Raw genomic sequence first — 22,108 nt, forward strand, 5'->3', positions numbered from 1 at the left:
TGAGGAAATGGACATCTTTTTGGGGTGTTAGTTTTAGAAGGTCTTGTAGGTCTTCATAGAACCATTCAACTTCAACTTCTTCAGCATTACTGGTTGGGGTATAGACTTTGATTACTGTGACATTGAATGATTTGCCTTGGAATTTTGTTGTATACATCTTTCACTTCCTTGGTTAAATTTATTTCTAAGTATTTTATTGTTTTTGACTGTAGTTATAAATGGGATAGATTTTTAAATTTCTTTTTCAATGTTTAATCATTTGTGTATGGAAATGCAACTGATTTCTATCTGTTGATTTTGTATTCTCCACCTTTACAGAAATTGTTGATTAGTTCCAATGGTTTTTTGGTTGAGTCTTGGATATTTTCTCTATGAAAAATTATGTTGTCTGCAAATAGTAACAACTTTACTTCTTCCTTTCTAATGTGGATGTCTTTTATTTCTTTGTCTTGCCTACTAGCTCTAGTTAGGACTTTCAGTACTTTTCTGAGTTAGAGTGGTGAGAATGGGAATCCTTGTCTTATTCCTGTTCTTGAAGGAAAGTCTTTTAATTTTTCTTCATTGAACGTAATGTCAGCTGTACATTTGTCATATATGACAGATATATCTTCATTATATGGATGCATGTTCCTTCTAGGAGAAGGGAATGGCAGCCCACTCCAGTATTCTTGCCTGGAGAATTCCATGGATGGACAGAGGAACCTAGCTGGCTAAGGTCCACGTGGTTGCAAAGAGTTGAACATGACAGAGCTTATAAGCACAGAACAGCATGTGTTCCTTCTATACCAATTTGTTAAGGTTTTTGTCATGAAAGGATATTATATTTTGTCCAATGCTTTTCTGTGTCTATTGAGATGTGATTTTTATCTTCCTTTTATTAACGTGATGTGTTACTTTATCAATTTGCGTATGTTGAACCATTCCAGGGATAAGTTCCTCTTGGTCATGACATATGACCTTTTAATATGTCTTGAATTTGGTTTGCTAATATTTTGTTGAGAATTTTTGCATTCATATTGATCAGAGATATTGGTCTATAGATTCCTTTTCTTGTGGATCCCTTATCTGGCTTTGGAATCAGGGTAGTGCTGACCTCAAAATATGTTTGGGAGTGTCCCTTTCTTCTCAATTTTATGGAAGACTTTGAGAAGGATTGATGTTAATTCTTCTTTAAATATTTGGTCAAATTTGCCAGGGAGCCCTCTGGTCCTGGTTTTCTGTGGTGGGACACAGTGATTATTGATTGAATCTGGTTATTAGATATTGTTATATTCAGATTCTCTTTTTTGTCTTGATTCAGTCTTGGTAGGTTGTTTGTTTCTAGAACTTTACCCATTTCTTCTACGCTATACAATTTGTTGGCTAATATTTGCTATTAGTAGTCTTTTATTTCTGTATTAGTATTTATATTAGTAGTCTATGTATTTCTATAGTGTTAATTTAATGTCTCTTCTTTCATTTCTATTTGTATTTTCTCTGTCTTTTTCTTAGCCTAGCTAAAGGTTGGTCAATTTTGTTTATCTTTTTGAGAAACCAGCTCTTACTTTGTTGGTCCTATTATTTTTCTGTCCTCTAGTTCATTTATCTTTACTCTGATATTTATCTTTTCCTTCTTCTGCTAAATTTGAGATTAATTTGTTCTTTTTTTCTAATTTCTTGAGATATAAAGTTAGGTTGTTTATTTGAGGTATTTCTAATTTCTTTTTTAATTTATTTGTTTTTAATTGGAGGATAATTTCTTTATAATATTGTGTTGGTTTCTGCCATACCTCATCATGAATCAGCCATAGGTATACATAGGTCCCCTCCCTCCTGAACCTCTCACCGCATCCCACCCATCTAGGTTGTCACAGAGCACCAGGTTTGAGCTCCTTGCATCACATCACAAATTCCCATTGGCTGTTTACTTTACATATGGCAAACAAGGTATATGTTTCAATGCTACTTTCTCAATTCCTCCCACCCTTTCCTTCCCCCACTGTATTCACAAGTCTCTTTTCTATGTCTCTGTCTCCATTGCTGCCCTGCACATAGGTGCATCAGTACCATCTTTCTAGATCCCACATATACGCATTGATATATGATCATTTGTTTTTCTCTTTCTGACTTACTTTATTCTGTGTAATATGCTTTAGGTTCATCCACGTAATTAGAAATGAATCAAATGTGTTCCTTTTTATGGGAACGCAAATGTGTGTTAAGTCACTTTAGTTGTGTCTGTGACTCTGTGGACTGTAACCCACCAGGCTCTTCTGTCCGTGGGATTCTCCAGGCAAGCATACTGGAGTGGATTGCCATGCCATCCTTTAAGCGGATCTTCTTGACCCAGGGATCAAACCTGCATCTCTTATGTCTCCTGCATTGGCAGGCAGATTCTTTACCAATAGCATTACATGGGAAGTCCTTTATATGGCTGAGTAACATAAAAATATAAAATGCTTCATAAATTTGAAAAGCATCCCGTGTTCACTGATTAGAAGACTTAATGCTAAGCTAAGATGGAAGTACCTCCCAAATTGATCAATAGATTGCATGCAATCCCTATCACAATTCAGCTGGCTTTTTGGGCAGAAATTGTAGACATTTTAAACCATTTTTTTAAATGTAAAAATTATGTTTGATCCAAAGGAATGGACTCAAATGATGTCATTTGTAAAAAGTAAATTGCTTACAAATCTATAGTGTACCAGATACTATTTGAAGTTCTGGAGATTAAGCAATGACTAGGACAAAATCTCTGCCTTTCTGGTGATTTATAGTCTAGTTATATAATTTTTAATGTATAGTTTTACTCTTTGTGGTTATAAAATCTATATATTTATGTTTAACGGAAAGCAAATATTTAGCATAATTTTTTTCCTTTTCATACTTCAAAATTTTTCAACATTTAGTTCTGAAATATATTTTCACATATGAAAAAATAATTTTTTACCAGTATCTTTTATCTTATATTCCATTCTTCAGTCTATTTCTGAAGTTTTTGTTTGTTTGTTTATTTCATTGTGCCAACACTACAGCTCCCTGGCCCACGCCCCCTGCAGTGTAAGTGTGGGGTCTTAACCACTGGACCAACAGGGAATTCTCTACAATGTTTTATAATTTGCTTTACTATCTATCTATTAGGGAACTTTTTACTGTAATGAAGTGGCTAAAATACCATTCTAATATAGTTACAATTTCCTAACTTTGACTTTTTTCCACCTATACCAGAATGCTGTGTACTTTCCTATGTTTTTATGTCACTCGCATCTTTTCATTTCAAACTGAAGAACTCCCTTCAGCAGGTCTAGTGGTGGTGAGCTCCCTCAGCCTTTGTTTGTCTTATAAAAGCCTTTGTTTCTTCTTCATGCATAAAGGATAACTATGCCAGATACAGTATTCTTGGCTGGCAACTTTTCTCTTTTGACACTCTGAATGTGTTATTCCACTCTCTCCTGGCCTCAGCAGAGTTTCTTCTAAGAAATTCACTGATACTCTAATGTGATCCTTTGTAGGTAATTTTCTTTATCACTACTTATTGACAATTTCATTATAATGCATCTTGGGAAAGGTCTTTTTGCTTTGAGAAAACAGGTGTTTTATTGACTTTATGGATGTCCAATTCTTTCCCCAGGTTTGGAAATTTCTCGTCTTTAAATAAACTCTCTGGGTCCTTTTCCCTTTCTTGTTCTAGTACACCATCTATACTTTTATCTATATTTCCAATCAAATTTGATAACTCTTGTAGAGTTTTTTCACTTTTTAGAAATCTAATCCTCTCCCAACTGAATCATCACTTATTCTTTCTTCCATCTGATCTGCCCTGTTACCTGTGCTCTCCAATACGTTCTTTATTTCATTCATTGAATTCCTCAGTTCCAGAATCTTCGTTTGGTTCTTCTTTATAATTTAAATTTCTTTGGTAAAGAATTCCTATTTGATAACTTTATTCTTCAGTTCATTAAATTTCCTGAGTTTTCTTGTAGTTGGTTAAATTTCTTCATAACAGATATTTTGAATTCCCTATCTCTTAGATACCAATATTCCATGTCTTTAAGTTTGGTTGCTGGAGAATTATCATTTTCTTTTTGTGAGGTCATATTTCCTTTATTTTTCACAGTGTTTGATAGTATGAGTTTCTGCTTTCATACTGTTTACATTCGTTCTTAGATTTCAACAGACTGACAATTAGAAAACTTCCCTGGTGGCTCAGACAATAAAGAAACTGCCCACAATGTGGGAGACCTGGGTTTGATCCCTGGATTGGGAAGATCCCCTGGAGAAGGGAAAGGCTACCCATTCCAGTATTCTTGCCTGGAGAATCCCATGGACAGAAGAGCCTGGTGGGTCCATGGCATCACAGTCAGACAGGACTAAGCAACTAACACTTTCCAACTTTCAACCTTTGCATTCCAGAAGGTGGCGCAATTGTTCGTTTTAAAAAATTTCTATTGAGCTGGTTCTAGGAGCTGCACTCAAGGGCACACACAAGGAACCCTCAGCAGAGTGGGGAGAGGTGTGGGTTTAGCATCTGGGACTTTGGGGGTGCCCACAGGCCTCACAGGGGACTTCCAGAACTCGGAGGTGGACATCCTGCTGAAGGCCCCAAGCATACAGCAAGAAATGTGTTCCTTGGGGCCCTTTGGTATTCTTATCTGACTCCTTCCCCTTTCTTCTCTCACTCCAGTCACAGACGTCCGTCCCCCTCAGAAATCTGGGCGCTGCTAGAGAGAAATGGGTCCCTCCAGCTACAAGCACTGCGGTCAAGCAGTCCGTCTCTCACCACTCTTGCTCTCCACCTCCTCTGCTGAAGAGGCAACTGCTGCAGTGGCACCTCGGGAAGGGGCTGCCCTTTCCTCCCTCTCCTCTGCTGCCAACCTCATCTCTGTCCTGCGCTGGTGGCATGTCACATTCCCCCAACAGGCAAGCCGGACCTCCACAAAATATCTCCTGTGGATGTCTGCCCAGTTTTGCACTCTCCAGGCTTCCATTTCCCCAGTTACAGTGAGTGGGGTGGGGCAGGCTTACCGACTCTGATTTGCAGCCCCCTCCAAGGTCCTGCTTGGGTGCTAAGTCGATTCAATTGTGTCTAGCTCTGTGCGAGTCCATGGGCTGTAGCTCTCCAGGCTCCTCTGTCCACGGGGATGCTCCAAGCAAGAATATTGGAGTGGGTTGCCATGCCCTCCTCCAGGGGATCTTCCCAACCCAGGGATCAACCTGTGCCTCTTATGTCTCCTGAATTGGCAGGAGAGTTCTTTACCACTAGCGCCAGCTGGGAAGCCCACGGTGCCCTAATTTACTGCACAGTTCAGTTATCAATGTTCAATTAATTGTAAATCAAAGAGAAGAAGAAAAGGGAACAACTCAAACCACATGATGCTGATGTTGCTATACTTCTTATGCTTTGATAGGATTTTAATAACCAGACAGGTGTCTCTATGTGATCACTTGTTTCCTTATTCCTTTTACCAGAGATATTTTAAAGATAAGCATGAACTGGACAAGGTTTTACCATTTGCAATATTGAAAAATAAATCCCAGGCACCCATTGAGATCCTAAACTGAGCTAACTTCCCTAAAGAAGTTGCTAAAACCCTGACCAATTGGAACTAGCTGTTTGTCTTCCATTTTCTGACCATGAGAGACCCACCTGTCCACTGGAGAGATACTTACTCAAAACTTTGTGACTAGAAATAAGATTTTAGGTGGCAGTCAACCCTGGCAGTCCAGTGATTGAGACTTTGCCTTCCAATTGCAGGGGGTTCAGGTTCAATCCCTGGTTAGGAAGCCAAGTTCCCACATGCCTCGTGGCCAAAAACCCAAAACATAGAACAAAAACAACATTATGACCAATTCTATAAAGACTTTAAAAATGGTTCACATCGAAAAAAGAGGCACATGACTACTCTAGAGGCAGTATGCCTCCTTCCCCTGAGTGAGCTTTCCCTGGCCAACTAAGAACAGGTACACGAAGAAAAAGGCCAAGAGTTATGACACATTCATACACAGGTCTGCCCACAAGCAACAGCTCAAGGAAGAGGGCCTTGCTCATCTGAATCACTATGCCTATATTACAGCCATAGCATCCTCTTCTAAAACAGTTTCTTCAAAGACTTTTGTAACTAGTTTCCCTGGCACGGGTTCTTTTCACCAACCACATCCTGGACTTTGTCACAGTAGTTAGGGCTACTTGACCTGTCAATCTTTTCCCTGGTTTCCTGGTGTCTAAGGCTGCTGTGTGGCAGTGGGTTCCTGAGCCAAGAAGTTACAACTCCAGTGGTAGGCCAGAGGAAGCTGGTGTCTTACTGGGCTACTTCTGCATTATTCCAGGAGTCACGCCAGAAAGATCTAGAACATACTCTTTCAGCATGTCCAACATTCCTGAACTAAATCCCTCCCTTCCTCATTTAAATAAATAAATAGAAAGAAATACACACATGCACAAACACACAAAGGATAAATCTTTTCCTAATTAAAGCACCTTATTTTTTTTTAAACCCAATTCAAATGTCTCTTCCTTTTTGAAAGCTTCTTGTGTCTCCAAGAAAACATTTTTCATGCTTTAACTTCTTTAACATTTCGTATCTTTCTTTTAGTGCTGACCACAATGGTTATTGGGCTTCCTAGGTGGCACTAGTGGTAAAGAACCCACCTGCCAATATAAGAGATGTAAGAGACCACAGTTTTCATCCCTGGGTCTGAAAGATCTCTTGGAATAGGGCACAGCAACCCACTCGCGTATTCTTGTCTGGAGAATCCCCATCGACAGAGGAGCCTGGCAGGTTACAATCCCGGGGGTCGCAAAAGAGGTGGACACAACTGAAGCAACTTAGCATGCATGAACAATAGTTACTGGTAAGGCTGTCTTTTCCAAGTTAATGAATCATGAGTTCCTTCAGCACAGGAACCAGTCTGGCTTCTAATACCATCCTAAATTTAGAATAGTTCCTTGAACACAGTAAACGATCAATAAACATTGGTTTGAATACTTGAATTGGAGTTTGGCTTGTAAAAGTGTAAAGATTTTTTACAGAAGAAAGCAGAAACTTAAGAAGATACAGCCTACAAAAATGGCAACGGATGAAAAAGCTTAATCGCTCAGTCATGTCTGATTTTTTGCAACCCCATGAACTGTAGCCCACCAGGCTCCCCCGCCGATGGAATTCTCCAGGCAAGAATACTGGAGTGGGTTGCCATTTCCTTCTTCGGGGATCAAACCTGCCTCTCCTGCATTGCAGGCAGATTCTTTATCATCTGAGCCATCAGGGAAGCTCAAAAAAGTGCATAACAAACAGAAAAGGAAACACAACTTGCCCTCATGGAACACAAATAAGGAACACTGATTATCTGGAACACAAATAAGGAACACTGATTATCTTTCTGTTCTAATCAACAACAGCAAAGAGAGATTATCAAGACTATAGGTTCTGGTTCAACGACCACGTAGGCAGATCCTTTGCACACCTCGTCCAGTGGACACATCAAATCTATAGCTATATATGGAATAATTGACACTGAAAAACAAAACCAGAAACCAAAAGTAGCTGAGTGACTTCCATGCTTTGGGCAAACTGGGAAATACCCTTGTGGTATTCCAAGTGGTCAGGAGAGGCCGAGACACAGTCCTGCCATAAACCCCACCCCTGGCACGGTCATGCACAATCAGGAGGGAACTCTCACAAACCCAGGTTTCTCCCTGAGGAGTGAAGGGCTTGAAACCCAAAATTGGCACTCCAATTTTTAAGAGTTATACCTGAGAGGCAAGCCCCTAAAATATATAGCTTTGAAAGCCATGAGACCTACAGGGAATAGGGAACTGAGAAACTGTTCTTAAAGGACTTGCCCATGCAGATTCACCCATCCCAGGACCCAGTGCAGAAGAAGCCGACTGAAAGGTGCTGACTTCCCATGAAATATGCTTGTTTGCTCAACTTACGCCGTTAGCCTGAGGGACAGGCATCTACTTTAACATACATCTAGGGGCCTACTGAAACAGTCTCCAAAGACAGAGCTTGGTGCGTGCCATTTTAGCGCTCTCTTTCTGCTCTGCTCTGTTAATAGCTTCCTAGTTATTCTTTAGTCACTAAGTCATGTCAGATTCTTTTCTGACCCCACGACTGTAGCTCGCCAGGCTCTTCTGTCCGTATTCCAGGCAAGAATACTGGAGTGGATTGCCATTTCCTTTCCTTGGGGGATCTCCCTCACCCAGGGATTGAACCTGTATCTCCTGCTTGGCAGGCGGATTCTTTATCACTGAGCCACCAGGTACCACCTAGAAAGGAGTTTGTACCCTTGTGTTGTGCCTGGGTTTTTATGGCTGGGGCTCAGCGTGTGATCTTTGATTGCTTGTTTCCGGTGGCCAGCAAAGCTTCAGACTGTGAGTCCCCTGGGGCTGTTACAAACAGAGGGGCAGTTCTTAGCCAGCTACCACCCACAGGCAGTAGCACAGGCAGCTTATTGAAACACAGTCTCAGCCTTTCTATGAAAGAGGCCTATTTGTCATCCTGGAGCTTTGGCCCGAGGGGCAGGCTTCTCTGGTTTGGCACACACTTAGAGGTTACCCCGGGTGCTATCTTTGTGCTCTCCCTGGGTCTCACTCCTGGGCTTCCTTGGTGGTTCAGACAGTAAAGAATCTGCCTGCAATGCAGGAGACCTGGGTTTGATCCCTGGGTCGGGAAGATCCCCTGGAGAAGGGAATGGTTACCCGCTCCAGTATTCTTGCCTGGAGAATTCCATGGACAGAGGAGCCTGGGAGGCTACAGTCCTTGGGGTCACAAAGAGTTGGACACAACTGAGAGACTAACTTTTTTTTTTTTAATTTTTGAGTCTGACTCCATACTGCTGATATCTCCCGGAGAGGAGCTTGCACTGTCATCTGGAGTTCCACTTTAGTGGCTGTAGCCCCACGAACTCATCTAGATGGCCTGGTTCTGGTGGTGGGTGGGGCGTATGCTCATGGATCCCACAGGATTGTAATCAACAGGGAAAGAGCTCTTCAACGGCTAACACCACAAGACTCAGCTCAGAGGCAATAGACTGAGTGAGGAGCCCCGAGGCCTGTTAGGTTTTCTGCACAGCTTTGGCCTGAGGGCCAGGCTTCTAATGAAACACACATCTAAGGGCTGACTATAAATCCATCCAGAGACCTCAAAGGGCAAGTCCTATGTCACAGCCTTCCTCCTCTGCTGAGTCCCAGTATCTCTCAGAGGGCAGCTTGTACATGGATCTGGTGCCCAGTTTGTGTGTATGTGGAGGGGGGTGTACTTCCCTGGAAGATGCCCCTTGATTGCCTGGATCAGGTGGCCAGTAGAGCCTGTGTTCATGAACTCAGCGGGACGGTAGCAAAGAAAGAAACAGTTTCTAACTGGCCATCAGCCCATCGCTCAGCCCAGAAAGAGAACACAGAAATGCCCAACTCCTGTTGCAAATGAATTCATCAAGAAGGAGCATTGTTGAGGAGTGGCCAAGGTGGTAGAGTTGGAGGACTTGAGCTCACCTCCTCCCACAGGCACACCGAAATGACAGCTATTTACAGAGAAACTGTACATAAGAAACTGTACATAAGAAAAACCAGAAGATGGGCAGAATGGACAAAAGGGATCTTCTACAACTAAAAATATAAAGAAGGAACCCCAACAAGACAGGTAGGTGGGGTTGAGTCATGATACAGTCATGTCCAACTCTGCGACCCCATGAACTCCTCTGTCCATGGGGTCCTCTGTCCATAGAATTCTCCAGGCAAGAATACTGGAGTGGGCTGCCATCCCCTTCTCCAGGGATATTCCCCACCCAGGAATCAAACCCGGGTCTCCTGCATTGCAGGCAGTTTCTTTACCATCTGAGCCACCAGGGTGAACCACAAATGGGAGGATAGTTACAACTTTACAGATTCTTCCCAAGTAGCAAGGAGTCCAAGCACCTCATCGGGCTCCCCAGCCTGGGGATCTTGCACCAGGAAGAAGAGACCCCAAAATGTTTGGCTTTTAAGGCCAGCAGGGCTTATTTAGGGCAATCCATAGGGCTGTGGGAAATAGACGATCTACTCTTAAAGAGCACACACCAAATCTCACAGCTCTGGGACCTAGTACAGAAGCAGTAATTTGAAAGGAACCTGGGTCAGATCACCACAGGACTTCCCAAGTGGCGCAGTGGTAGAGAATCCACCACTTCTCCTGCCAATGCAGGAGAAGCAAGAGACCCAGTTTTGATCCCTGGGTCAGGAAGATCCCCTAGAGAAGGAAATGTCAACCCACCCACTCCAGTATTCTTGCCTGGAAAATCCCATGCTCAGAGGAGCCTGGCGGGCTACAGAACATGGTGTTGCAAAGAGTCAGACGCATCCTGAGCACATGTGCACGTGTGCGCATGCACACACACACACACACACACACACACACACCTGCTGATCTCAGGAAGCCTCCCAGAGAGGCAGGAAGCAACTGGAACTCATCCTGGGGACACAGACACTGGCAACAGTCACTTTGGGGGTGCTTTTCCTACCATGTGGGTACTGGCACCGGCAAGTGCCATTTTGGAATCCTCTCCCTAGCTTATTAGCATTGGGATCCACCCCCAACCCTCACCAGCCTGTTGGCACCAGTACTAGGATGCCTCCAGCCAAGCAACTAGCCAGGTGGAGATATAGCCCTGCCCATCAGCGGACATGCTGCTTAAAAAACCCTGAGCCCACAGCTGCCCCAGACCTGGCCCTTTGAAACAAACTGGTTTGCTTATTGGAACAAGAGGGATTTTAGGGTCAGGTAGAGTCATTTTCATTTTCATTTGGCATCATTGACTCATGAGTGTGAGCAAACTCTGGGAGATAGTGAAGGTCAGGGAAGCCTAGCGTACTGCAGTCCATGGTGCTGCAAAGAGTCAGACATGACTTAGCCACTGAACAACAAAGAGTCATTTCAGAGTTCAGTTACTTAAACCATAGAGCTTCAACTTCCATAACTGAATGATGGAATATTACAATCCATCTTGTATAGTTATTGTGATAATTAGAGATAATACACACAAAACTCCAATAAGATTATTAATGTACAGTAGAAACAAAAAATGTTTATCATTCTTTTATTTCAAAGCAAAAATGACAAAATGATTTTTAGTGACTGATTGTGGACTCCTGGTACACTATCATGAGAATGGTATGAGTTTGTGGTTTGACTCAAGGTCCATGACCCAGGGTCAGTGAGAAATCTCTGCCATGGGCACAGTGACAGAAGCTGCAAACTGAGTCACGATTTACTGCACTCTTCCAGTTAGAAGTCCTATCTGAAAGGAGGGAATGGTAAACAGAGAGGGTAAAAGTAAGTATAGTTCCATGAGCTCCCCTGAATCTATGAATCAATCACTGAATAAGTTCAAAGAATTGACAACTGATCAGCTAAAAAAATGTATTTTACAAAAATCTGGAATAGTGTCTACTACCCACAGGCAAAGTCAGAAGGCAACTAGCTATGGAGAGGAGATGAAAATTTTAAATAAATAGGAGGTTATTGCAAAAAAAAGAGAGTGGGAGAAATCAGTGTCAAAGTACTAGAGATGAATATTTACTGATGGTTTTATAACTGATTCCCACTGTACTACGTGGGACATGCTTAAAGTAGTCAGAAAAGTGTTTGCAAAATACCACTTCTTGGATCAACAGGGCAGCAAATATTAAAGTGGACAGCTGACACCAGAAGCCTAATTGCTATACCTTTGCTTTTCCTTCAGAATATATTTATTGCAAATATTCTCTACTCTTTTAGCCTGGCTTTCATAAGAGAAGCATAAACAATAGCTCACCTAAATCACTACAGTCATACCATCAGTTATATTACAAAAGGCAGTTAAATGCGATTGTTATTATTTTTGGCTGTGCTTGGTCTTCGTTGCAGCTCTGAGGCTCTTCATTGCTGCCCCGAGTTTCTCTGGTTGTGGCAAATGAGGGCTATTCTTTGTTTGTGGTACACAGGTGTCTTGTACTTGGTGGCTTCTCTTGTTATAAAGCAAGGGTTCTAGGGCACCTGGGCTTGGTAGTTGCGACACACATGCCTAGCTGCCCCATGGCATGTGGAATTTGGTTCCTGGACCAAGGATCAAACCCATATTCCCTGAATTGGCAGGCAGATTCTTAACCAATGCACCACCAGGAAAGCCCCACAATTATTACTTTTTTTAAAAAAAATACACCTTTATTTTGTGGCTGTGCCTTGAAACTTGTGGGATCCTAGTTCCCCAACCAAGGATCCAACCCATGTCCTCTGTAATGGAAGCTGGGAGTCTTAACCACTGGACCTCCAGGGAAGTCTCCGCAATTATATTTTATTACAAATATTACAATAAAGAATAGATCTCTCAAAAAACATGTAATGGGTTATTAATACCATTCTAAATAAATTGACAAAATTTTAAAAAACTGTTTTACTCCTAGTATGGTAAATATTGCGTGATAAAACCTACATAAACAAAATTATCCTTAGGGTACTACCATATCATCCAGCAATCACACTCCTGGACATATGGAGAAAACCATAATAGAAAAGGTATATGCACCATTGTAGCACCCCACGTAGTTCACTGCATCTCTATTTACAATAGCCAGGACATGGAAACAACCTGAATGTCCATCGATGCAGGAATGGATAAAGATGTACTGGGAATTCCTGGTTGTCCAGTGGTTAGGGCTCTGCTCTTCCACTTTGGGGATCACAGGTTTGAACAAGTTGCTACTCGTGACCAAAAGCAGAAAAAAATTGTGTGGTACGTATATACAATGGAATATTATTCAGCCATAAAAAGAATGAAATAATGCCACCTGCTTTAACATGGATGGACCTTGAGATGATCATACCAAGTGAAGTAAGTCAGAGAGAGAAAGACAAATATCATGTGATATCACTCAAAGGTGGAATCTAATTTTTTAAAATGTTACAAAGGAACTTACTTGCAAAAGAGAAATAGACTTACAGATATCAAAAACAAATTTATGGTTACCAAAGGGGAAACAGGAAGGAGGGGTAAATCAGGAGCTTGGAAAGATAGATAACCAACAAGGACCTACTGTGTAGCAAAGGAAACTCTACTCAATATTCTGTGATAACCTATATGAGAAAAGAATCTTAAAAAGAATGAATATATGTGTATGCATATTGGAATCACTTTACTGTACACCTGAAAATCAACTATATATATTTCAATAAATTAAAAAAAAATTATCCTTAGGGTTCTCACTAATTCTTGGAGAAGGGAACGGAAACCCACTCCAGTATTTGTGCCTGGAAAATCCCATGGACAGAGGATCCTGGAGGGCAGGCTACAGTCTACCGGGTCACAAAGAGTCAGACATGACTGAGTGACTAACACTTTGTCACTAATTCTAAGACAATATAGATAATATTGAATCAAAATGTTTTGAGAACGATGAGTCAGTTCCTGGGGCAGGACTCAGGGTGACGGTGTGAAAAAGAATGTTTCACACAGGAGGAGAGGGCTCCGGGCAAAGCCCCAGGCCTCCCCCTGGTGTGGGTGTCAGGTCCCAGGTGTTTCCGATAGAGGAAGCTCAGTGCTGCGGTGTCCCGTCTCCCAGGAGTTTCATTTCGTCCTCTCAAAACCTGTGTCAGCTCCTCCTGCTAGAGTATTCACCATTTTGCCCCAGGTCTTAACTCCCAATGCCAGGCCCATTTCTGGGGCTGTCAATCTGGGTCATCAAAAGTGTTAGTCTCTCAGTCACGTCTGACTTTGTGACCCGGTGGACTGTGACCCCGCCAGGCTCCTCTGTCCATGGAATTCTCCAGACAAGAATACTTCTCCAGGGGAATCTTCCCTCCCAGGTATCAAACCTGGGTCTCCTGCATTGAAGGCAGATTCTTTACCGACCGAGCCACCTGGGAAGCCCAGGGTCACCGAGGGTCCTGGTTAAAAGTCCGCACAAAGCCAGGACTGATTCTCCCCAGACTCCCAGGATCCCGATTACGGCGCCCCAACCTTTCCAGTTGCTGCTCTGTGGAGGGGGGATGGTCAGCAGACCTGGGAAGCGAGTGCGGGTCCAGCAGAGAAACGAAACTTGTCCGGGAATAGCTAAGAGGGCGGGACTATGTGGGCGTGGTTGGCCGCTGGGGCGTGGCCAGGACCTCAGAGCCTGCAGGGGATTGGTGGAGGCGTTTTGACAGACGTCTCCTCCGCAGGGGACAATGAATGCGTTGCCTGCGACGGCGACGTTCCCTGGCCCCGAAAGAGTGCGCTGTCTGGGGTCGCGTAGCGCAGGGTGGCTCGTGCCGCCTGCGCGAGCGAGACGCAGCCGGTGAGGCGGAGCGCCACAGGAACTATTTGGAGGGGCCATGCTGCGGGGGGTGGTACCCCAGACTGCTAGAGAAACCTACTGGAAGGAAATGCTGAAGCGGATCTCCCCGACCTCCCTCTGGGCTGACGCTAGCTTCCCACAGGAGGGAAAAGTGAAATCAGCGTCAGAATACAGCCCTCCTCCCGCTCTGTCCAGACTTTTATCTTCTGTACCAGAAAGTGACTGGCCCAGAGGGCCCTCCTTTCTTTATTTTTTCTTTCTATTTTTGTTTTTCTTTTTTCTCATATATTAAAGTGAAAGTCGCTCAGTCGTCTTCGACTCTCTGTGATCCTATAGTTCATGGAATTCTCCAGGCCAGAATACTGGAATGGGTAGCATTTCCCTCCTCCAGGGGATCTTCCCAACCCAGGAATCGAACCCAGCTCTGACACATTGCAGGCGGATTCTTTATTAGCTGTGTCACAAGGGAAGCCCAAGAATACTGGAGTAGGTTGCCTATCCCTGCTCCAGTGGATCTTTCCAACCCTGGAATCGAAAGGGGGTCGCCCGCAATGCAGGCGACTTCTTTACCAGAGTTAATTTCTCATACATTAAAATCGACTCTTCCTGATGTACAGTTTCATAAATGTTGACACATGTATGGATTAGTGCAACTATCACCACAGTCCAATATGGAGCAGTTCCTTCACCCCGGAAACACTCTCTCAGCTGCCCTTCTGTATTCACATCCTCCTCCACCCAACCCCTAGCAACCGCTGATCTGTTCTCTATCACTATGGTTTTGTCTTTTGGAGAATGTGGTAGAAACAAAATAGCTGGGCTTCCCGGGTGGCTCAGCAGTAAAGAATCTACCTGCCAAGCAGGAGACTGTTTGATCCCTGGAAGATCCCCTGGAGAAAGAAATGGCAACCCACTTCAGTGTTCTTGCCAGGGAAATCTCATGGACAGGGGAGCTTGGCAGGCTACCATCCATGGGGTCTCAAAAGAGTCAGACATGACTTAGCCACTCAACAACAACAAAAATACAATGTAATTTTTGACACTGGCTTTCTTTAAAGGACTATTAAAGAATACAGTCTCTCAGGATGGAGGGAGAGCTGATCCCTGAAATGACTGATCAGAGGTTCCTTTTAACCCTAGCAGCTGGCTTGGGAACTAGGACTTTCTTTCTCAAGGCCCATTCTCCACCTGAGAATGCCTTTGGAGGCCTCCTTCTAGCATTTTTAAGTCATTCACCCTCTACTCAGTCAGCAGTCTGTATTCTCTTTCTTAGAGACCTGAGGCCTTCTACCATGGGCTCTCACTTAAATCTAAGAACTTACCAAGGAGCTGAAGATTAACCCAGATTCCCCAGTCCAGACTGATATCTGGGTTTTCTGCTTCTTCCTTCTAAACCAATTGTCCTGAACATTCTCAGGGTGGGCAGGCGTGCCTAGTCAATGCCCAGTATATCCTGGGCTTGGGTGTGGTCACTCCTTAGCTGGCTCATCTTCTCTGCTCCTTTGTCCTTGTCCCTTCGGTAGAGCCTTGTCCCACTAGCACCTGTGGTCACAGGGGCGTGAACACCACCTGGGCCCTGTCCTGTTTCCAGGACCGGGGGCGGTGAGGGCTTCCTGTAGCTGGGTCAGCCTAGGCTCAGGCCTGAGTCCTGCCCCTGACTCCCATCATTTGCGTCCAGTATTTCTCTGGATTATGCCTGCTGTTTTTCGTGTTTAGAGTTCAGGTCTCTTTCCCCTGTGGGTCTACCATCTCTCTGACAGAAGCAGGGCTCATTTTGCCTGTCATTGTCCCCTCAAGTCTCAGGGCAGCCCATGCTCACAGGCATCTCGGTGGGACTGAAATGAATTCCAGACTAATCCAGCTCTTGCCTTTTTTCTAGGGGTGTTCCCTGGATTTTTCCCCCCATTCTTTACCAATGTATTTTTTAAGACAAGATTCTGGAGTGAGCAGAGAAGAGAGATCTGACAGTTTCTCATCTTAATTAAATTCCTCTTGGGTTTCTATCTTCTCTGCAACCTGTACCTTCTCTCTGCCTTAGCTCTAGTAATCTGATTCCTGGCTCCAGTGCAAACTCCTGGATTTATTGCATCTGATTTTGATTCACAGTTAGTCAGAAAATGGGACCTACAAGCCTAGGCTTGTCTTTTCTGGAAAGAGAAATATAAATGAGTATAACCATGCGCTGTACTGTGCAGGAGGGTTGGTGTGGGAGGGAGGTGCTTTGTGGAGGGAGGGGAAGGCAGCACTTGTGAGAAAATTACAGGCGGCACTGATGTCAGTGTGAGTGATGCTGTGCTGTAGGGCTGCCTCACAGCAGTATTTGGCCTAAGGCTACATTAATAAAGATATTTTCTCTAGAATAGGGAGGTGCTCTACACTAATCATTCATTCAACTGATATTCGTTGTGGGTCAGATATATGACATAGTATTTTTTGCATCTAGGAAACCTCAGTGAACTAAAAACAAAAAAAACATTACTGACCTTGTGGGGCATGTTCTATTGGAAAGAGGCAGGCTATACTATAAGCATATTAAATGGGGAAGTGTTTATGTTAGAGGTTGTGTAGTATTTTGAGGAAGTTGACTCAGTATAAATGTGTGGGAACAGCATAGCTGGCTGTTTTCTGGTGTGGTCAGTGTGGTTCTCAGTGAGAAGATGACCACTGAGAAAAGATGTGAAGGACATGAATTGTCCAAGAGGATATCTAAGGGAAGTTCTGTGCAGACAGGAAAAATCTCCAGTGCAAATGCATTAGTGCAGGAGTGAGTCTGTGTATTCAAGAAAAGCGAGGAGGCTCAAGCGGCCAGAGCAGAGAGGAGCTGAGGTGAGGCCCGGTGTCTGGATCACGTAGGCCTCAATGATACTAGAAAGATTTCGACTGTTCTCTGAGTAAGATGTGAAGTTACAAGATAGTTTTGAACAGAAGACAGATCTGGTATGACTTCTCTTTAGAAGCAGTAGTCTGGCCACTGCACAGAATGGACAGGTGAAGGCTGAGTGACTTGCAGAGGAAATTGTAGTATGCAGTGGCCAGGCTGGAGATATCGGTTGCCTGTCTGGGATGTGAGCAGGGAAAATAACAGAAGGTGATTGAACTCTGGATATATTTAAAGATGGACTTTACAGCATCTCCTGATGGATTAAATCTGAGAAGGAAGAATCAAGGAGGACACTCAAAGCTTCAGACAGTATGAGTAGAAATATAGGAGGACTTCTGTGGAAATGGTGACATCATAGGCATCTAATTTAGTAAAGTTGAAGCTAAGATGTGATAGTCACTCAGTCATGTCTGATTCTATGCGACCCCGTAGACTGTAACCCACCAGGCTTCTCTGTCCACCAGAATTCTCCAGGGAAGAATACTGGAGTGGGTTGTCATGCCATGCCCTGCTCCAAGGGGTCTTCCATGTCAAGGGATCAAACCTGGGTTTCCTGAATTGCAGGCAGACTCTTTACCATCTGAGCCACCAGGGAAGCCCTGAAACTAAGGAATCTATTAGAAAATACAAGTGAGGTTAGCAGGTGGATACAAGAGTTTAGGCAGATATCCTGACCGGAGAAATAAATTTGGGAGGTGATACCAAGTAAATGATATTTAAAGCCTTGAGAAGGGAGAGAAAGAAAAGCTGAGTGAAAGAAGCAAACTTGCCAAAATGTTAACATCTGCTATATCCAGTTGAAGATGCATTGGTATTTATTGTACTATTGCAACTTTTCTAAAGGTTTTCACTGTCTACAACGATAAGATGAAGAAAGAAAAGCAAGCTAGGTTTGATTCTAGCTTCATCTTCATATATAGTCTTGGTAGGAAATAAGCAAAATTCCATTGAATTTAATAAGCCGAAATAAATTAACCTTGACTTTCAAAAAAAAGCCTTGAGAGGGGATGAGGTTAACCAGGGGAGTAATGACTATAGAAGAGAAAGGATCAGGGCTGAACCCCGGAACACCCCTGCCCTGTGCTGAGGGGTCTGATCAGACCACACACCAAAAGCAGACTGCATAGTCCTGACATCACATCTGAAGGTATGACGACAAGGGAGTCCCAAACGTTACTGCACACAAGAATCACCTGGACATCTTATTAAGATCTAGATGGTCTAAAGCAGAGCATGAGATTCCAAATTTATAACAAGATGCTGATGCTGCTGGTCTTCAGATCACACATTTAGAAGCAAGAATGTAGACCAGAATTCCCACATGGCTGTGAATCAGCCTCCTATGTAGGGCTTGTTAAATTATGTGTTCCTGACTCCATGCCCTACATTCTAAGATAAGGGGTCTGAGGACAGGCCTGAGTGTTTTGTAATAAACTCACAGGTAATCCAGCCAGATTGGGATCCGGGGAGCTCAGAGATCAGAGAGGACTCAGGGCACAGAGGGGTCTTAAATCCACACAGAAATTTTTTTTTTTAGAGAGAAAAAAAAGACAAGATGTATGCTGTTTTCTCTACTGTGGGGTAGAGGCAAGTGGAAGATTTAGGAAATGGCTATCAGCTCAGCATAAAGAAAACTCTTGAGTAAGAAAACTCTTGAGTTGCTAAGAGTCTAGATCTTAAATGTGCTCCCCACAAAAAAGAAATGGTAATAATGTAACATGAGACAGATTTTAGCTAGTGCTATGGTGGTAGTCCTCCAGTACTCTTGCCTGGAAAATCCCATGGATGGAGGAGCCTGGTAGGCTGCCGTCTATGGGGTCGCACAGAGTCGGACACGACTGAAGTGACTTAGCAGCAGCAGCATGGTGGTAGTCATTTTGCAAAATGTAAATGTATCAAAGCAACAAGTTGTACAAATTACATTCCCACCAACAGTGTAGGAGGATTCGCCTTTCTCCACATCCTCTCCTGCATTTATTGTTTGTAGTTTTTTTGATGACGGCCATTCTGATTGGGGGCTTCTGATTAAGGGCTATTCTGATTAGGTGGCACTAGTGGTAAAGAACCTGCCTGCTAATTCAGGAGATACAAGAGATGCAGTTTCGATCCCTGGGTCGGGAATATCCTGATGTTTTTATATTTTTTTAATATAAAAATATTTTCATATTTTTATTTATTTTATATATTTTACATTTTATCTATTGTTGCCTGGAGAATCCCATGGACAGAGGAGCCTGGTGGGCTGTGGTCCATAGGGTCTCAAAGAGTCAGACCGACTGAAGTGACTTAGCACACATGCATTCTGACTGGGGAGAGGTGATACCTCATTGTAGTTTTGATTGGCATTTCTCTAAAAATAAGAGATGCTGAGCATCTTTTCATGTGTTTACTGGCTCTCTGTATGTCTTCTTTGGTCGGGGGGAGAAAGCTCAAGAAGGAGAGGATATATATATATACACACAATTAATTATATATTAATATATAATTATTTATATTATTATATATTATATATATTATTTATATATTATATATATATTTTATATACATATATAATTAAGACTGATTGGTGTTGATGTACAGCAGAGACCACCACTACATTGTAAGGCAATTATCCTCCAAAAAAAAAAAAAAGCAACAGGTTATACATCTTAAATTTACACAATGTTATATCTCAATAAATCTGGGGAAAAATCTCGGAATCCTTGCCCTCTGAGACTATTTCCTACATGAATTTCTCACTTCTTGTGTGAACAATGGATTCCAAATTGTTCTAATTGAAGCATAAGTGAAAATGTATGCATGTATATATAGGGTGGTGGTTCAGTCACCAAGTCATGTCCAACTCTTGCAATCCAATGGACTGTAGCCTGCCAGGCTCCTCTGTCCATGGGATTCTCCAGGCAAGAACAGTGGAGTGGGTTGCCAGTTCCTTTATCAGGGAGGTGTACATATATACATATGAATTTGGGCCTTGTTTTATCTCAGGGAAAGCCATAGAACAGTCTTAAGACTACATAGCTAAGAACTGGATCTAGAATCTCACCCCAGGTTGGGTCCCACAAAGGCACCACTGCCATGCTGTTAGGCCCAGATGCCAGTGTTCACACCACTGGCTCCCCTGACGCTGGACACTGTGCCCTGGCCCTAGGACTGCTTTCTCTGTTGCTCCTGACAACTGGATAACACTAATACCTCTCCTGCCACCTGTGCCCAACGCATTCTGCACTGTCCCAACCTGTCTGTCACCAAGTCCCGAGCCAGAGAACTGGCATGTGGTCACCTGCCGGCGAGGGCTTCATGTCCTGCCCATCTGCAAGAATGCTTGGGAAAGTGAGATTTCCTCTCTTATGCATATGCAAGGAAGTGGTCTCTGGGACAAATAAGGTAGAGGTTTACTATCTTATACTCACTCTCAGTACTTACATGTATCTTATTGTAGGCTGATAACAAGCAGTTCACAAACCAGCACTGGCTTGCAGAACACGCAGAGTAGCTTTGCTTTAGGTAGATTTGTATTTCAGTCCTTATATCCTGATGCAAGATAAATAGCAGAAATGAAAGGAAAAAAAAAAAAAGGTTAATTTGGGCTCCATTTCCAGTTACATGATAGGTTAGGTTTTAAAGCTGTCTCTTCCACTAAAAATGACTAGAAATAATAGATGAAATATAAAAACATCCAGAAGAATACAATCAAGAAAACAATCGAGAGAGTAATCGTTTAGACCAAAAATATCTGTGTGGTTATGGAAAGAGAGAAAAGTTGTTTTTATCCTTAGGGCATTAGCCAAATCTGAAAAAATCTTAGCTTTTGTTTTCTCAAGCTCATGAGCTATAACAGGCAGGAAATGATACCCAGAGCTCAACCACATGGGGAACATATGAGACGTCCTCTAGCGGAAAGTCTGGGGATCCAAAACTCACATGCTCAGAGTAAGGATGAAACAAAACAAAATCTGCTGTATCCTCTAATTCAAGAGTATTCTAAGAAAATTTGCCTTTTGAGGCAGGAAAAAAAAAAAAAGAGCAAACAACTGTTTTTTTAAGATTTGCAACCATGGGTTAGCCCTCCTATGATTTGCAGTCCAAATCTGCTTTACTATTTGGGGCCAAAATAACCTCAAGCCCTGACTTTATGTTATAATGGCCCTGGATTTGATGGATGTGATGACCCCAAAAAAATGGAAGAAAGAAATAAAATTCTCTACAGAAATCTATAGTTAACCTGAGTATCAAAGAATTTGCCAAATGATTGCACCAGGAAAAAGAGCAACTCATAGCAAGAAATGTATGGAGAACAAATGGGAAAAAAGACAGTGATTGAAAACCAGTATAATAAAATACAATCTATTTATATTTTAAGGCAGGAAAAGAAATTATCTAACATAAAATTCTTTTTATTTGCTTGTTTGGGCCTTCTCCCTCCCTAATATATACCATGCATCTCCATTACACATTAACCAGAGCCCCTCAAAGATGGGAGTGCCTGCTGATGCTAGCAATGTAACTTCTTAAAAGAATACAGTGATAAATGGTGTGGCCTTAAGCAGGCAACTCAGCCTCTTCAGTTCAGTTCAGTCACTCAGTCGTGTCCGACTCTTTGCAACCCCATGGACTGCAGCACGCCAGGCCTCCCTGTTCATCACCAACTCCCAGAGTCCACCCAAACCCATGTCCATCGAGTCGGTGATGCCATCCAGCCATCTCATCCTCTGTCGTCCTCTTCTCCTCCTGCCCCCAATCCCTCCCAGCATCAGGGTCTTTTCCAATGAGTCAAGTCTTCGCATGAGGTGGCCAAGGTGTTGGAGTTTCAGTTTCAGCATCAGTCCTTCCAATGAACACCCAGGACTGATCTCTTTTAGGATGGACTGGTTGGATCTCCTTGTGGTCCAAGGGACTTTCAAGAGTCTTCTCGAACACCACAGTTCAAAAGCATCAATTTTTCGGCACTCAGCTTTCTT

General features: G+C 43.0%; 1 protein-coding gene across 2 annotated transcripts in view; it reads right to left on the reverse strand.

Moving 5' to 3' along the window:
• Nucleotides 1-22,108, reverse strand: part of PIWIL4 (piwi like RNA-mediated gene silencing 4) — a 111,540-nt gene that overhangs the window by 74,790 nt on the left and 14,642 nt on the right. For both annotated transcript variants that reach the window (XM_061143979.1, XM_061143970.1), the window contains exon 3: nt 20,574-20,681. In XM_061143979.1, coding sequence (XP_060999962.1) covers nt 20,574-20,681 — 108 coding nt within the window. The remainder of the gene's footprint in view (nt 1-20,573; nt 20,682-22,108) is intronic.

The sequence above is a fragment of the Dama dama genome, chromosome 1, assembly GCF_033118175.1.
Source record: "Dama dama isolate Ldn47 chromosome 1, ASM3311817v1, whole genome shotgun sequence".
In the NCBI taxonomy this organism is placed as follows: Eukaryota; Metazoa; Chordata; class Mammalia; order Artiodactyla; family Cervidae; genus Dama; species Dama dama.